The 18,185-nt window shown below is 41.3% G+C and overlaps 1 protein-coding gene across 1 annotated transcript; it reads right to left on the minus strand.

Annotated features, from left to right (window-relative positions):
* Positions 1-1,958: 1,958 nt before the first annotated feature.
* AKAP4 (A-kinase anchoring protein 4) lies at positions 1,959-17,810 on the minus strand. The gene is given in 7 exon segments (XM_036839273.1): positions 1,959-2,131; positions 2,134-2,242; positions 3,046-5,181; positions 13,670-13,771; positions 14,327-14,377; positions 15,458-15,556; positions 17,793-17,810. Coding segments are annotated over 6 exon segments (2,670 nt in total). The 5' UTR covers positions 17,793-17,810.
* Positions 17,811-18,185: the final 375 nt, after the last annotated feature.

Consider the following 18,185-nt stretch of genomic DNA (forward strand, 5'->3'; position numbering starts at 1 on the left):
TCCCTTTCCTACTGTATGTGGGGCTTTCAGCTCGGCAGAAGCCCTTGTCCATTCCTAGCTGCTGGCAGTGAGCATGGCCACATTGCTAATAGGATGCCTGGGATCACTTCCCCATTTAGAGGGGTGAAAGGTCAGGGTCTCGCCCTCCAGGAATAAACCCCAAGGACTGTTGAGCTCCTCCAGACCCTTGTCAGGGCCCTGTCTGGCCCAAAGCATTCCTTTCTCTGCTGGAGTCTGTCAGTTAGCTCTGGCAAAAATCAAGTTTCCTCACCCTGATCTTACCTCATCCACACAAGTTTCCCTGAGAAATTATGGAAGAGAAGCTCTTAGAATCCTCAAATGTCAGAGCTGGAAGGGCCCTTAGAGACCATTTTGCCCCAATGGCCCTCATTTAACAGAACATATAACTTCCTTTGCTCTATTTCCACGTTCCAAAGAATCCCCAAGGCCACCTCATAATAAAAATCAGGAGTAAGTCAAGAGCCGGGTTAATCAAGGAAGTAAACTACTATGGGACCCAGCTGTGCTCAGGGAGTCCTGAGTCATCAGAAATGCAGACCTGGTCCCGGGATTTGTTTATTAAGGATTTTCTTCAAGGACAAAGAGAAGGTTCTGTGGCGGCTTAACTCCAAAGCTTTTCATGCGGTCGGGGTGCGACTAGAAAAGGTTTGATTAGCTTTATCAGGGCTGGGGAGTTTTAAAATCCTGGCTTTGAAGGAGCCTACCTTTACTTCTATCTGACTGGTCCAGGCATTGTGGAGAAGTTGTCAAAGTTTGTCTCTATGCTTCTTACCTCCCCCAAAATGTGCCTTTCTGGGTCCCACACTCAGAGAATCTTGCTTTCAGTTTGGAAATATATCAAGGGCACTTGCAACTGTGTTAGGATGGGCTTTGAGAGGTACAACTTCAATCCCACATCTAATTTGTAACAAGATTCTCCTTGCAAAGCATCATTACATCTATTCCTCTAGTTTAACCTCTAAACAGGGAGGGTAATTTTTGTCTACATTTTACAGATAAAGGAAAAGGCTCAGAGTCTACCTAGGTGACTCTAAGGCCATGCAACTAGTAAGAGGCCAAAGCTTTAACTTTTGAGTCGAGAAGGAAGCCACATCCTGTGCTTGTTCTACTGAGCCACAAGCACCTCAAAGGTGCCAAGGTATGCCACAGCAAACTAGCTAACAGAGGACCACAGGGCTGAAACCACTGTCTTGATCTGATTTGTAATGAATTATAGCATTGTGATAGACTTCTGAAAAGCATATAACAAATCTAGGAATTCAGTGCTAGTCTCAAAGGAGACAATGGGATTCACATAAGGCGGCTGTGAAGAATTTACCGTTCTGTAGCTCTGTTCTCTGCAAATTTTTCTCTCAGACTGCTGGAAAACAAGGAAATCTCATCAATTGAAGGAAATGACCTATAAGGAAGCTTTATTATGTGTGGGGGAGGATCAGATCCCATTGTAGTTTTGGATAGTGTTTAGCCATGTGCAGTGAACACTGGGAGTGTATGTGTGTCCGTGGGTAATATACTTTCTTCGGTTTGTTTTTAATCTAAGCTAGCCCATCTACAAACTCTTAAAAGTGACCAAGAAAGCTGCATCCTTGGGATTAGAAGGGGGATTATCAAGTTAACTGTGCAATTCTGGGAGAAAGAGGGAGACCACAGGTGGCAAAACTCTAAATAGCTTGTGAACTGAGATTTGGATAAACCGGATGACTTAGGAACTTGGACATGGGTTATATCCCTGTGTCTTGGGTGCTTAGAAAATAACCCAGGGTGAGATCCGGACACAAGTCCAACACTGTATCACCAGTCCTTGAAATTGGACGCATTCCCCTCCCTTGCCTCGGATATATCTGACCAAGAAAACAATGACACAATTAAAAAGAAGGGTTTTTATTCACGTTCTTGCCCAGTTTGTTGGACACCCTGTATTTGCACAGTCCAACTGCTCAGATGTATTGGAAAATACAGTCGTGCAGCGTGCCGTTCACTGGCCTGATGGTAGAGGGTGCTCCAGCTGGGATAGAATGCTGCTGAGGGTGGGGAGTAAATGGAGAGGAGGAGAAGGAATTGTTGGCTCGCAGGTTAGTGAGCAGCCAGGCTAGCAGTTGTTTTCTAGCCCGTTTCCCACGGCTTCATCCCGTGGTTATTCCTTGGTGAACTTCATGACCTCTTGAGGAAGATCTCCTACACTGTACCCCTTCTCTGCTGCTTTAGCTGAAACTTCAGGAAGCTGTGGAGAGAGCAGAGATAGCTTGAGTCACGTGATGCTTTTCGAGCCAGGGCCCAGACGGAGAAAGTCAACTACACCCCACCCACCTTCCTGCCTATGATTCTAGGATTAAAGGCTGCCACAGGTCCAGGACTGGAGGCTGCTGACATGGCTTTCCTTTTTTCTGGACCCTCCTCTAATGGCATAGATTAAAATGCCAAAGGTCCTTTCTTTTTGAGCTTCAAAAAACAAACTCTGGAATCAGTTGTGTTCACTAATACTTCTCATCAGGTACTGGGATCCTTCAGTTAATCTGTACTGATTTCTAGGTCAAGGTTAGGGGTTGCCATTCCCCTGCCTCCCTAAAAAAAAGTACATGAGATTGGAAATAGGGAGGATAATTTGGTTTAGTATTTTATTTCTCTGGAATCCATCTAATGTAGGAAACACAGCCGTGGGGTGTGTGTGTGTGTGTGTGTGTGTGTGTGTGTGTGTGTGTGCGTGCGTGCATGTGTGCAAAACATAAGACTTAAAAATTGCTCCCTGATGTTTTACCAAATAGTTTGTTGAAAGGATCACTGATAAAATGAGCTAATCTCACTCTCCTCCTCTTGGAAGTACACAGGCCTTGAGGTGTCCAGAGCCCCACGTAATTAATGGTTCATCACTTTTGTGTCTTTATGAGGTGAGAGTAATTCATGAGTCACATGATAAAGAACAGACTCAAAAAAATGGACTGCTTCTTGGGCTCTAAGTACAATACCTCCTCCCTGCCCCTACCCATTCCAACCCTCTTTCTTCTTGTTCCTTGTTGCATTGCTTACCTTCTTCAGTTGTCCAGCATCATCTCCCGCGAAGTAGAGCACGGGTATGTTAAATTGTGAGGCCGCAATCCACTGCAGGACAGCCTGGAGCTGCTTTTGCAAGCTACTTGTTGAGCACTGATTATTGACAATGATTTCAGGTCCAGGAGAGTCTTGATAGTTCTGTGACATCGCAGCATCGTGACTACATCTGGGGCCACCGGCCTGGTAGTTGGGGTTGTTGGCCAAGGCTGCTTGTTCTTCCAACTCAGCAAGGGCTGCCCCATTTTTGCTATACTTAGCCATGATAAGGCACAGCTTCATCACAGATTCTACCAGTTGATCTATAAATTGTCGGTTCACTTGATTCATCCCACTGATAAAGTCAAGTTCTTGATTGTCCTGGCATTGTTCTTCCCCTTTGTCAGGCCTCTTGGACATGGTGGCTCTTTTGTCTGTCCTGGGCTCAGAACGTTTGTTCTCACCTTCACATAGATCTCCGCAGTTGAAGGAGCTCTCACTAAGCAGTGTTTGAATCAGTGACAGAACGATGTTTGACATATACAGCCTCTGGGAGTCCAGGTGTTGATTCTCCTTTAGAGAGGTGGATGATTCAGGTGCTCCACGAGATTCTAGATGTTTCATTGAAAGTGCCTTGGCACTTTGGCTACCTCTGCGCTTTTTGTATTGGGCACTCTGAGTCATATAGCCGGTGGTAGAACCAAGACAGTCTTTAAATGAATCTTTGCCCTTGGCCTGCTGGGTCAGATAGTATTGGATCAGCCTAAGGGCAGAGACAATCAAGTTCTTTGCCACTGAATCCATGGAAAGGCTGATCTTCTCTCTCTTTTCCTCCTTATTGGCGCATGCTTTGCCAGCCATCTTGCCTTGATTCCCATGATTTTGGTTCCACATTGTTGGTCTCTCCTTGAGGGTATGTTCGCTGACTTTCTCACCACTGGTCAATGACTTGCACTCCTCTGGTTTCATTTTGCCTTTGTCCTTCCCCTTCATCTCGGCCTTCATAGCTGAGAATTCGAGACTTTGGTTCTTGCATTTGGGATCATGGCACCCAGCTTTCAAAGATGCATGTGATGAACTCCGAGACTTAGTTTCCTTTTTTTCCCCAAGAAGAGCACAGACAAGACGCTTCAGCATGGCCTCTATGATATCAGCAGTGTTTTGTTTCCCATGGTTGAACAGATTCCTCTTGACAGTTGAGACAAAGTCTGAGTTGGCCATCAGGACCCTGGTGTTATTATATAGGTTCTTCATGCAGGACTCAATCAAATTGGACACAATTTCCTTGGTGTGTTTTAACAGCACCCTCCTCAGGACCACACAAGCTGGAATTGGCTTCCCAGAGCTATGAACTTTCAAGTTCTGCATAACAGAGACCATCGTGTCAGATGCCACTTGATCTGTGTAAACCATGAACATTTTGCTGGTCGAATCTGCAAATTCCTTGTTGTCTCTTTGGCACATCTGTTTGTCTCCACCTTTGCTCTTGTTGGCTAATTCACTATACAGAAAGGTTTTTTGGCCACCTTTCCTACACTCCTCCCCAGTGCCCCGCCTTTCTGCAGAGGTCACTTCCACAGCATCATGGGCCATTTCAGAAGTGATCTTGCTCACAGCACTACGAGGGCTGTTTTTCCCTTTGTCCCCACTGGGTGGATAGATTGAATGATGAAGACATTTGCTTCCACCTTCCAACTTCTCCTTGATTTTCTTATGGGCCATCTGGATCACCAGAGGAGATAGTCGGTTGACATAGAAGGAAAGGTCATCCGTAGAACATTCTCCATCAGGGGAGATAACTGCCCTCTGATTGCTAGGAGACTTGGCTGGTGAGGTGGAAGGACTCTGGTTATTGCTGGTGTTTTTGGACGCTGTCATTTCCAGATGTTGGCCTTGAGGTCCTTTGGCTACATAATCCATTTTCAGTTGATTGGCATAGAATCTGTAGCAGTTCCCAGAGGGCAGTTTGTGACATTTGCCCTCTGTGTCTCCTAGTTTATGTCTACAGCTGGAGGATGAGGGGCTAAGTGCATGTTGGAAACACAAGGTGTACTTCTGAAGATCACTGAGTAGACGATTGAGGACACTTCCAGGATTAGAAGGAGCTCATTTGAAAAGGCACACTGACATCTCCATCTAAAAAAGGAAGACCTATCCATAAGACTTTAGGTAGGCTACTTCTTTCCCCTATTGTATTTAGAAGATATATCTTCTAAGTTGCACAGATTAGGGATTTGGCCTTTAGTATTTGCATGGGCGCGTAACACACAATTATATCCATTAATACACGTTCAAGCACAAGTGGCAGCAACAAAAGCTCAGAGTAGATACATTTGTACACTTAACTATATACAAGTGTTATCAATATGTTTGTCAACTTCATCTGAGTATGTGTGCTTATTTCAATACATGTCAAAAATATGTCAGTGTCTCTGTCGTGTGTGTATATGCACATCAATATATCAATTCATGAGTGTGAACATGTGTCAGTCTGTACTGTTAGTGTGTGAAAATGTGCCTGTGTGTATGTGTGTGCATATGTGTATGTCAATGCACATGTGTGATGTCACCGTGTGTAAGCATGTGTCATAATGTGCTGACATCATACCCATTGTATATGTCAACTGTATAGGCCAGCATGTGCATGTTAGTATGTATATTTTGTACATGTGTGTGAATGTAAAAATATGAGTGTGTATATCAGTGTGTCTCTGAATATGAAAATAAGCAAGTGTCGAGTTGAGAGAGCTGCATATGTGTTTATGATATAAATCCAGTAGCATGTATCATGCAGCTATAAACGTATTTATGTTGAAGCATACATTCAGGTATTAGCATACATACTCATCAATATATTAATATATAATTAATGTATAATATATTAATAAATATGTATGTTAAAAATGAATATGTATAAATAGGTGATTGTATAATGACTGTGTATATCGATATATTAGGTATCAGTTTAAGTTATATTTATATACTATGTCAATGATTGATGTATGTCAGTGTTGAATACACACTGGCATTTGAGTGTGTCTGTGAGTACATGAGTGGGGATGTCACTGCATTTGTGTCAATATGTGTATCAGTGTATACAAACATGTGCGTTAGTTAATGTGTCACTTTGTTTAATTTTGTATGTGTGTGTATCAACATGAGGTATATTTATAAGTGAGTATGCCTGTACCTGAGTCTGCATGGTCTGTTTTGATCAAGGCTTGTGTGTATCAATGTGAGTGTGTGTTTATGCATAGTGTGCTTGGATGTATATATAAATGTTTATGTGTATCACATGTGGGCACATTAGTGTGTCTGACTCTGTATAACTGTATATCTTTGCGTATGTGTGTAAGTCATTGTTATGACTAGATCACTATACATAAGTTTGTTATTTCAATGCTTGTGTGTGTTTGACAGTGTCACATGTAGCCAGGCATGTGTGTGGCCTGGCTACAAATTATTATAAATTATTTTATAAATTATTTTTTGTTAATGTATATACATGTATATATCTATGTGTGTGTCACTTTGTGTAAACGTATATGTGTATATCTATACTTGTGACTGTGTATGCCCATGTTTGGATATGTGTATACATATTGTGTACACATCCACACAGCACTAAGTACCATTGCCCTCTTTGCTCCATTCATTGCTTCATCACCATGAATTCCTGGAAACGTGAGGTCATAATAAGGTCCACTTTTTGCAAATGGGCTTAAGTTAAAATCAAGGAGACCTGCATTGTGTGTAGTAAATATGGGCTCCTCTTTTAAAAACAAACACCAGAGACTGGTTCAAGATGGCAGAGTAGAAGGACGTGCTCTCAATCTCTCTTGCGAGAACACCAGAATCACAACTAACTGCTGAACAATCATCGACTGGAAGACACTGGAACTCACCAAAAAGATACCCCACATCCAAAGACAAAGGAGAAGCCACAATGAGATGGTAGGAGGGGCACAATCACAATAAAATCAAATCCCATAACTGCTGGGTGGGTGACTCACAAACTGGAGAACACTTATACCACAGAAGTCCACCCACTGGAGTGAAGGTTCTGAGCCCCATGTCAGCCTCCCGAACCTGCAGGTCCGCAATGGGAGGAGGAATTCCTAGAGAATCAGACATTGAAGGCTAGTGGGATTTGATTGCAGGACTTCGACAGGACTGGGGGACACAGAGACGCCACTCTTGGAGGGCACACACAAAGTAGTGTGCGCATAGGGAACAAGGAAGGAGCAGTGACCCCATGGGAGACTGAACCAGACCTACCTGCTAGTGTTGGAGGGTTTCCTGCAGAGGCAGGGGGTGGCTCTGTCTCACCATGAGAACAAGGACACTGGCAGCAAAAGTTCTGGGAAGTACTCCTTGGCGTGAGCCCTCCCAGAGTCCGCCATTAGCCCCAACAAAGAGCCCGGGTAGGCTCCAGTGTTGGGTCGCCTCAGGCCAAACAACCAACAGGGAGGGATCCCAGCCCCACCCATCAGCATTCAAGCAGATGAGAGTTTTACTGAGCTCTGCCCACCAGAGCAACAGCCGGGTCTACCCACCACCAGTCCCTCCCATCAGGAAACTTGCACAAGCCTCTTAGATAGCCTCATCCACCAGAGGGCAGACAGCAGAAGCAAGAAGAACTACAATCCTGCAGCCTGTGGAACAAAAACCACATTCACAGAAAAAGAGACAAGATGAAAAGGCAGAGGGCTATGTACCAGATGAAGGAACAAGATAAAACCCCAGAAAAACAACTAAATGAAGTGGAGATAGGCAACCTTCCAGAAAAAGAATTCAGAATAATGATAGTGAAGATGATCCAGGACCTCGGAAAAAGAATGGAGGCAAAGATCAAGAAAATGCAAGAAATGTCTAACAAACCTAGAAGAATTAAAGAACAAACAAACAGAGGTGAACAATACAATAACTGAAATGAAAACTACACTAGAAGGAATCAATAGCAGAATAACTGAGGCAAAAGAACGGATAAGTGACCTGGAAGACAGAATGGTGGAATTCACTGCTGAGGAACAGAATAAAGAAAAAAGAATGAGAAGAAATGAAGACAGCCTAAGAGACCTCTGGGACAACATTAAATGCAACAACATTCACATTACAGGGGTCCCAGAAAGAGGAGAGAGAGAGAAAGGACCCGAGAAAATATTTGAAGAGATTATAGTCGAAAACTTCCCTAACATGGGAAAGGAAAAAGCCACCCAAGTCCAGGAAGCACAGAGAGTCCCATACAGGATAAACCCAAGGAGAAACATGCCGAGACACATAGTAATCAAATTAGAAAAATTAAAAACAAAGAAAAATTGTTGAAGGCAGCAAGGGAAAAGTGAAAACAGACAAGGGGACTCCCATAAGGTTAACAGCTGATTTCTCAGCAGAAACACTACAAGCCAGAAGGGAGTGGCATGATATACTTAAAGTGATGAAAGGGAAGAACCTACAACCAAGATTACTCTACCCGGCAAGGATCTCATTCAGATATGATGGAGAAATCAAAAGCTTTACAGACAAGCAAAAGCTAAGAGAATTCAGCACCACCAAACCAGCTCTACAACAAATGCTAAAGGAACTGCTCTAAGTGGGAAACACAAGAGAAGAAAAGGACCTACAAAAACAAACCCAAAACAATTAAGAAAATGGTCATAGGAACATACATATCGATAATTACCTTAAACGTGAATGGATTAAATGCTCCAACCAAAAGACACAGGCTTGCTGAATGGATACAAAAACAAGACCCATATATATGCTGTCTACAAGAGACCCACTTCAGACCTAGGGACACATACAGACTGAAAGTGAGGGGATGGAAAAAGATATTCCATGAAAATGGAAATCAAAAGAAAGCTGTAGTAGCAATACTCGTATCAGATAAAATAGACTTTAAAGTAATGTTACAAGAGACAAGGAAGGACACTACATAATGATCAAGGGATCAATCCAAGAAGAAGATATAACAATTATAAATATATATGCACCCAACATAGGAGCACCTCAATACATAAGGCAACTGCTAGCAGCTATAAAAGAGGAAATCGACAGTAACACAATAATAGTGGGGGACTTTAACACCTCACTTACACCAATAGACAGATCTTCCAAACAGAAAATTAATAAGGAAACAGAAGCTTTAAATGACACAATAGACCAGATAGATTTAATTGATATTTATAGGACATTCCATCCAAAAACAGCAGATTACACTTTCTTCTCAAGTGCTCATGGAACATTCTCCAGGATAGATCACATCTTGGGTCACAAATCAAGCCTCAATAAATTTAAGAAAATTGAACTCACATCAAGCACCTTTTCTGACCACAACGCTATGAGATTAGAAATGAATTACAGGGAAAAAAAACCATAAAAAACACAAATACATGGAGGCTAAACAATATGTTACTAAATAACCAAGGGATCACTGAAGAAATCAAAGAGGAAATTAAAAACTACCGAGAGACAAATGACAAAGAAAACACGACAATCCAAAACCTATGGGATGCAGCAAAAGCAGTTCTAAGAGGGAAATTTATAGCTATGCAAGCCTACCTAAACAATTAAGAACAATCTCAAATAAACAATCTAACCTTACACCTAAAGGAACTAGAGAAAGAAGAACAAACAAAACCCAAAGTTAGCAGAAGGAAAGAAATCATAAAGATCAGAGCAGAAATTAGTGAAATAGAAACAAAGAAAACAATAACAAAGATCAATAAAACTAAAAGCTGGTTCTTTGAGAAGATAAACAAAATTGATAAACCATTAGCAAGACTCATCAAGAAAAAGAGGGAGAAGACTCAAATCAATAGAATTAGAAATGAAAAAGGAGAAGTAACAACTGACACTGCAGAAATACAAAGCATCCTGAGAGACTACTACAAGCAAGTCTATGCCAATAAAATGGACAACCTGGAAGAAATGGACAAATTCTTAGAAAGTTATAACCTTCCAAAACTGAACCATGAAGAAATAGAAAATATGAACAGACCAATCACAATTGATGAAATTGAAAGTGTGATTGAAAATCTTCCAACAAACAGAAGTCCAGGACCAGATGGCTTCACAGGTGAATTCTATCAAACATTTAGAGAAGAGTTAACACCCATCCTTCTCAAACTCTTCCAAAAAATTGCAGATGAAGGAACACTCCCGAACTCATTTTATGAGGCCACCATCACCCTGATACCAAAACCAGACAAAGATACTACAAAAAAAGAAAATTACAGACCAATGCCACTGATGAATGTAGATGCAAAAATCCTCACCAAAATACTAGCAAACAGAATCCAACAGCATACTAAAGGATCATACACCATGATCAAGTGGGATTTATCCCAGGGCTGCAAGGATTCTTCAACATACGCAAATCAATCAATGTGATAAACCATATTAACAAGTTGAAGAATAAAAACCATATGATTATCTCAATAGATGCAGAAAAAGCTTTTGACAAAATTCAACACCCATTTACGATGAAAACTCTCCAGAAAGTGGGCATAGAGGGAACCTACCTCAACATAATAAAGGCCATGTATGACAAACCCACAGCAAACATCATTCTCACTGGTGAAAAACTGCATTTCCTCTAAGATCAGGAACAAGACAAGGATGTCCACTCTCACCTCTATTCTTCAACATAGTTTTGGAAGTCCTAGCCACAGCAATCAGAGATGAAAAATAAATAAAAGTAATACAAGTTGGAAAAGAAGAAGTAAAACTGTCACTGTTTGCAGATGACATGATACTATACATAGAGAATCCTAAAGATGCCACCAGAAAACTACTACAGCTAATCAATGAATTTGGTAAAGTTGCAGGATACAAAATTAATGCACAGAAATCTTTTGCATTCCTATATACTAATGATGTAAAATCTGAAAGAGAAATTAAGGAAACACTCCCATTTACCATTGCAACAAAAAGAATAAAATGCCTAGGAATAAACCTACCTAGGGAGACAAAAGACCTGTATGCAGAAAACTATAAGACACTGATGAAAGAAATCAAAGATGATACCAACAGATGGAGAGATATACCATGTTCTTGGATTGGAAGAATCAATATTGTGAACATGACTCTACTACGCAAAGCAATCTACAAATTCAGTGCAATCCCTGCCAAATTACCAATGACATTTTTTTACAGAACTAGAACAAAAAATCTTAAAATTTGTATGGAGACACAAAGGACCCCGAATAGCCAAAGCAGTCTTGAGGGAAAGAAGCGGAGCTGCAGGAATCAGACTCCCTGGCTTCAGACTATACTACAAAGCTACAGTAATCAAGACAACATGGTACTGGCACAAAAACAGAAATATAGATCAATGGAACAAGATAGAAAGCTCAGAGATAAACCCACGCACCTATGGTCAACTAATCTATGACAAAGGAGGCAAGGATATACAATGGAGAAAAGACAGTCTCTTCAATAAGTGGTGCTGGGAAAACTGGACAGCTACATGTAAAAGAATGAAATTAGAACACTCCCTAACACCATATACAAAAATAAACTCAAAATGGATTAGAGACCTAAATGTAAGACTGGACACTATAAAACTCTTAAAGGAAAACATAGGAAGAACACTCTTTGACATAAATCACAGCAAGACCTTTTTTGATCCTCCTCTTAGAGTAATGGAAATAAAAACAAAAATAAACAAATGGGACCTAATGAAACTTCAAAGCTTTTGCACAGCAAAGGAAACCATAAACAAGACCAAAAGACAACCCTCAGAATGGGAGAAAATATTTGCAAACGAATCAACAGACAAAGGATTAATCTCCAAATTATATAAACAGCTCATGCAGCTCAATGTTTAAAAAACAAACAGCCCAATCAAAAAATGGGCAGAAGAGCTAAATAGATATTTCTCCAAAGAAGACATACAGGTGGCCAAGAAGCACATGAAAAGCTGCTCAACATCACTAATTATTAGAGAAATGCAAATCAAAACTACAATGAGGTATCACCTCAGACCAGTTAGAATAGGCATCATCAGAAAATCTACAAAGAACAAATGCTGGAGAGGGTGTGGAGAAAAGGGAACCCTCTTGCACTGTTGGTGGGAATATAAATTGATACAGCCACTATGGAGAACAGTATGGAGGTTCTTTCAAAAACTAAGAATAGAATTACCATATGACCCAGCAATCCCACTACTGGGCATATACCCAGAGAAAACCATAATTCGAAAGCCCTCGCACAGAAACGAAGACCCAACACAGCCATAAATAAATAAATAAAAATTAAAAAAAAAAAAAAAAAGACAAATGCACCCCAATGTTCATTGCAGCACTATTTACAATAGCCAGGTCATGCAAGCAACCTAAATGCCCATCAACAGATGAATGGATAAAGAAGATGTGGTACATATATACAATGGAATATTACTCAACCATAAAAAGGAACGAAATTGGGTCATTTGTAGAGACGTGGATGGATCTAGAGACTGTCATACAGAATGAAGTAAGTCAGAAAGAGAAAAACAAATATCGTGTATTAAAGCATATATGTGGAACCTAGAAAAATGGTACAGATGAACCGGTTTGCAGGGCAGAAAGTGAGACACAGATGTAGAGAACAAATGTATGGACACCAACGGGGGAAAGCGGCGGGGGATGGTTGTGGTGGTGTGATGAATTGGGAGATTGGGATTGACCTGTATACACTGATGTGTATAAAATGGATGACTAATAAGAACCTGCTGTATAAAAAAATAAATAAAATAAAATTCAAAAAACAAAAAACCAAAAAACCCCAAACACCAGGTATATCCTTTTATTAAGACCCCAAAATGGAGTTGGCCACCCCCAACTGAACCCAAGACTCTTTGGAGAATATTTTGTAACTGGTTTTCCCTTCCTCAGGGGCCACTCTCATGACTCCAAAGGCATCTGGTGTCAGAAATGATGTTTCTGGTTATAATATGAGCTTAGGAACACAGAACAAGAAATATTTGACTCCTTTGCACTGAAGCCAAATATCCTGTTCCAATATCAGCTACTCCAGGCTTCTAGGACTGTGAGAGTGACTTGTCATGTGCTCTAATGCCTACCCCAAACCAGCCTGCCAGGTGTAATTTGGGATATTTACACAAAAACAAAAGGATTCCATATCTGACAGTGGTGTGCAAGCGTAATTGCTTTGAACTCTATGCTACCCAACAGCCTGGGTAATCTCTTAGACAACAGGGTAGGGCAACTACAGTTTTTGGTTGCTGTGGATTCGCTCTTCTTCATATCCTCTTTCTTCATTGTTGGACACTGGGCAATGTGGGGCACACAAGTCCATTACAAGCCAGCAAAGAACATTGCAAAGGATCTTGCTTATAAGCCCATATCTTTGTTAAGATAAGCATAGCAAGATTTTTTGCAGTAGGTACCTGAAATTAGGAGAGGGCATTCTGAGCCTCTGTGATAGTGTCATTGTGAGCTACCTGAGCATTGAACTTACTGTGACTGTGAGCTTAGGTCTGTGTTCTCTAGAATATCATAATATTTAAATTTTGGGTCTGTTTGACAATAGTTCTCTTACTATCTCTGAACCAGAGTCCTCAGATTCAGCATTGGGCTCTGGGAATGAGAAAGGGTAGGCTCAGAGGCTAAGTCTGTACCTTAGGTGAGTCTTGCTTCTCAGTATCCTTGATCACAATAATTTCTTCTTCTTCCAGGCTCTCCAGGTTTAAGTCACCTCTTGAATTGGAACCAGTAGCATCCTATGGAATTAAAGGGCAAGATTCTTGTGAGAAGTTGCTTTTTGAGACTTCTCCAAGCTGACCCGCTAGGCTACTACTTCAAAGCATGAATGTCATGTCTCCTATTATCCCCTTTCTTTCTGAAGGAAAAGTAGGCTTGTAAGGCTAGCTAGTCTTTGAAGAATGAGATAAAGCTCCCTCTACAAATTACTACTCCCTCCCACCCCACTGAAGGTATTCACAAAGCCATCAGTCTCAGGAACCATATTCCATTAAACATCAACCTTTTGGAAAGGGTTCCCCCCCCCAACTTTTCTGACATGCTGTCTTCCATGCTTTCACTCTTTTAGCCCTACCAGCAACCTAAGTGGCTTATAAAATGAGATTTGGTATCAAGAATGACAGTAAATTCCGAACCAGGGATCATGGGCTCATGAGAATGATGGCTTCCCACCTGAGTCCCCGTCACCTTTCCACCCTCTACCACAACCTTTCCCTTTCCTCATGCTGAAACTGATAACCCTTCTCAGCATCTTCCCACCCATTCCAACTCTGAGGGAAGCAGAGAGTACCCACCTTAGAATCTTTATCTTCCATTTTGAGGGTGGACACATCAACAAAGCATATCTGCATCAAATTAAGATGGTGAATTTAGAAAAATTCTAGAGAAAAGGCCTTAATTTCTCTGTGAGATGACAGTAGCACCTACCTTATCGGGTTCTTGTGAGGATTGATTGAGATAGTGCGTGTAAAGCTTTAGTAGAGTGCCTAGACATAATTAAGTACTCAATAAACCATAGACAAATGATTTTTATTAGGCAGACAGAACCTTTTTTTAATTTTTGAATTTTATTTTATTTATTTATTTTATACAGCAGGTTCTTATTAGTCATCAATTTTATACACATCAGTGTATACATGTCAATTCCAATCGCCCAATTCAGCACACCACCATCCCCACCCCACCGCGGCTTTCCCCCCTTGGTGTCCATACGTTTGTTCTCTACATCTGTGTCTCAACTTCTAGGCAGACAGGATCTTAATGTTACTATGCTTCCTAAATGAGAACACCTACCTGTGAGAGAGAAAGAGGCCCAAAATACAATATCCACATTTATTGAGAAAACTGAGAAGAGAGATGGCTTGCCCAACTGACACAGACTCAAAACTGGAACTTGTATTAGAACTCGATTCCCCTGGCTCCCAGTTTGGAGCACTTTCTACTACATTAATGTTGCCAAAATGTGGTGGTTTTACTATTGATGACATAGAAGATTTTAAGTGGTACATGGATAAACATTTCTGTGTTTAATAGGTGCTTTATATTGTTATTCATTAGGAAAAATACATATTTTGCCCTCCTGAAGGAGTCCAGCTTTAGGGTAGCTTACTGGTAGCTAGGCAACATTATTATGACTTCAGAGGTGTGAGATAATAGAGTCTGGTAACTAGGCAACCACCACCCCTGGCTCCCCTCAGTCTCCCCCACCAGCCTCCCCTCCTCAGCTCCTTCACATCACTCCTCATCTTGCCTCTCCCTTGAATTGTCCCTGTGTGATGTATGAGCATATTGGTCCCCCACAGACCTTACTGAGCTTGATTCCTTAGAGAAATCACAGTATCACTATCCATTAGTCTATCCTGGGCTCCAGGATATCTATACCCAAATGCCAAGCCTTTCTTGGTAGGAGTCATTTTGTATATTACCACTTTCTGGTCCTGATCTTGCTGTCCTGTTGGGCTGTGGAGATCTACCTTGCACATGCTCTTGTGGCTATGTAACCAGTCAATATTATTATCAGACATCTGGAAAGAGAAAGAAAATAAATCTGAAAGTCTTATATATGACTTTTAGAAACTGAATCAGTTTGAATAAGAATCCCTGAAGGGGTTTCTGAAACCCATCTCTGTTTCATATAGGTTTAGGCTAGGAACTGGTCGGGTAAGCCATGGGGGAAGGACACTCTGAAATGTTTGAACCTGATGATCAAGATCATTATCTTTTAGCTCAATCCATAGTCGTCTTTAATTTAGATTCCCCACACCAGGTATTTGGAACCATGGGAGTATCATATTGACTTGGGAAAATGCCAGTCAGGAAAAATGACAGGCTGGGAAGTAAATTTAAAAGGAGGTCTAGAGACTGTGGGGTTAAATTTAGTGATTTACTTCTCCCCAACCCCATTAACTAAATCTCACCTGTATCCTCTTTTCTTTATCCCCTCTTGGGTACCTTCAAAGAGTCAAGCTCACCTCATCCCCTTTAACTGAATTTTAGCTAAACCTAGTCTAATCCGAGTCTTTCTCATTACATTAAAGAAAGTGAAATTACTTACCACATAGGGCCACTAGAAAAGACTAAGGTCAATACCAGTAAAGTGAATAATTCTTTTTATTAAAACAACATATAGAACGAGTTTCTGAATACTGGGAACACTCAGTCTAATAGCCATAAGTATAACTAAGAGACAAATGTCTGCGGGAAGACCAGACCCTGATCCCATAGGACAAAGTTTATTTGAAAGAGAGAATAATCTCTGCCAACTTCCTTCAACCCCCCTGCCACCTCCCACCCCAGCCTGGAACTAAAAGTAAAAAGGAAATGGCAGAAGCCACTGACTGATTTTTCCCTATGTAAGACACGTTTGGGAAGATACAGTTAAGAGCTCAGTAGAATTGTTTTGGTATCTGGGGTTGAATTTGATTTATCTTTAAAATTTAACAAGAGAAACCTTTTGGGCCAAGTATTAGAGGGCAGTTGAATTCCTTTCCCTTCACTTCCTTCAAAATTTAGACCCCTTTAACCTCTAGCTCCCTCCCTCCCTCCCCCTTCTTTCTGCCTTCTCTCCCCTTCTCTCCCTCAGCCCTTCCTTCCCTCTCTCTTCCTCCCTCCCTCCCTCCATTCTCCCTCCTTCCCCCTCTCTCCCTCCCTTCCTCTCTCCCTCCCTCCTGCTGCCTCTCTCTTCCTCTCTCACTCTCAACATTTTAATAACAACTATCCTCTGATGGCTAGCCTTTCACAGGATACTACTACATTTAGACACTTTACTATTCCCCCTACCCCTCTCCATCTCATTCCCCCAGATCTTCTTGGACTCTCCCTTCAAAAATCTCTAGAAATCCCTGAAAAAAGTTTTAGGAAGAGGTTTTCCACATCCTCAGAAGAGGGAGTTTCTTTTTTTCAAGAGCTAGAGATCACTAGCCTAGAGAAAAAGAGGAGGAGGCATAGAGGTCCCTCATGTGATTTGGATATAGCCTCAGTCCAAATCCTAAAAAAAACTGTAAAAAATAAAATTTATGAACTTATTACCTTGATAATGAAGTTATTTTAGACTTTGGCTGAAAATGTGCCACCTAGAAGGGAGATGTGCCCCTTGAGATGGAAGTGGGCAATACCAAGTTCTTGGGCACCTGCTGCTGACTGCCACCCCGTCAGCTGTTGGATGAGACTGAGGGAGCCAGGCTCTCCTCACTGCTTCTGACCCTGGCACATGACAACAGGGTTTGTTGGGTCATAATGCCTGAAACCGTAGCAACCTCAGCAAAGGGGGGGGGGCAGGCTGGCAAACTCAGTAGCCCTTCTCATCAAAAGCACATCAGGCTGTCTGCTGTACATTTTTTCTGTTCTGTCTAGAAGGGTACACATATTTCGTTTACATTTTGTCCAGCTTACAACTCCTTAAGACCTCCCTTCTCATTACTCTTCAGGCTAGACTTCCAGAACAATCTAGTCATATTAGTTACCAGTGGAGGTCTGTATTTTTCATATACAGAATGACCACCAGCCTCTGTGAATAAAACAGTATTAATTTTCACATCTTAGCTTATTTCTCTTTGGGTTTCCCTCTAGATATTTAGAGTTATGTGGCAAGAGATCTTTGGATTTATGTAGAAACAGAGAAATGTTAAAGTCCTTTCTGGGTATCCTGAATAAAAATATGAAAGTAGAAAGTTTGAGGCTGCCTTAGCAGCTTCTGTGGTTTCACCTCATCATCAAGACACCCCCTTGGCTAGTCAAAAAGAAGTCAGAAGATGCCCCTACCTTTGTAGTATCAGAGTAGGCTATTTCGTAGGAACTTGGAATGATTTTTTCTTGTAAATTTGGATGCTGTGATGACCCTTCCAGTCTGACTCAAGATGTTGCTGCTTTCCTCAACCTTCCAAACTATCCTAAAGACTTGACTGCCAGTTGGTACCAGAACTTCTACTTCATGACATCATTCTTTCTATAGAGAACAGTGACAGCACAAAGACAGGGGTTCTATCCTTAGGATTCTGGATGTCTAAGTGGTCCAGCAAGCTTTGACCTTTATCATGAGACATAATTAGACCCCCCAAAAGCCAATCCACTTAGGTCAGGGTCAGCCTTTCGCAGACTCCTCAAGCCATGAAAAGACCTGAGCCCCACTTATTCTTTTACATGATGGTCAGTGCT

This window comes from Balaenoptera musculus, chromosome X (assembly GCF_009873245.2).
Source record: "Balaenoptera musculus isolate JJ_BM4_2016_0621 chromosome X, mBalMus1.pri.v3, whole genome shotgun sequence".
Lineage (NCBI taxonomy): Eukaryota > Metazoa > Chordata > Mammalia > Artiodactyla > Balaenopteridae > Balaenoptera > Balaenoptera musculus.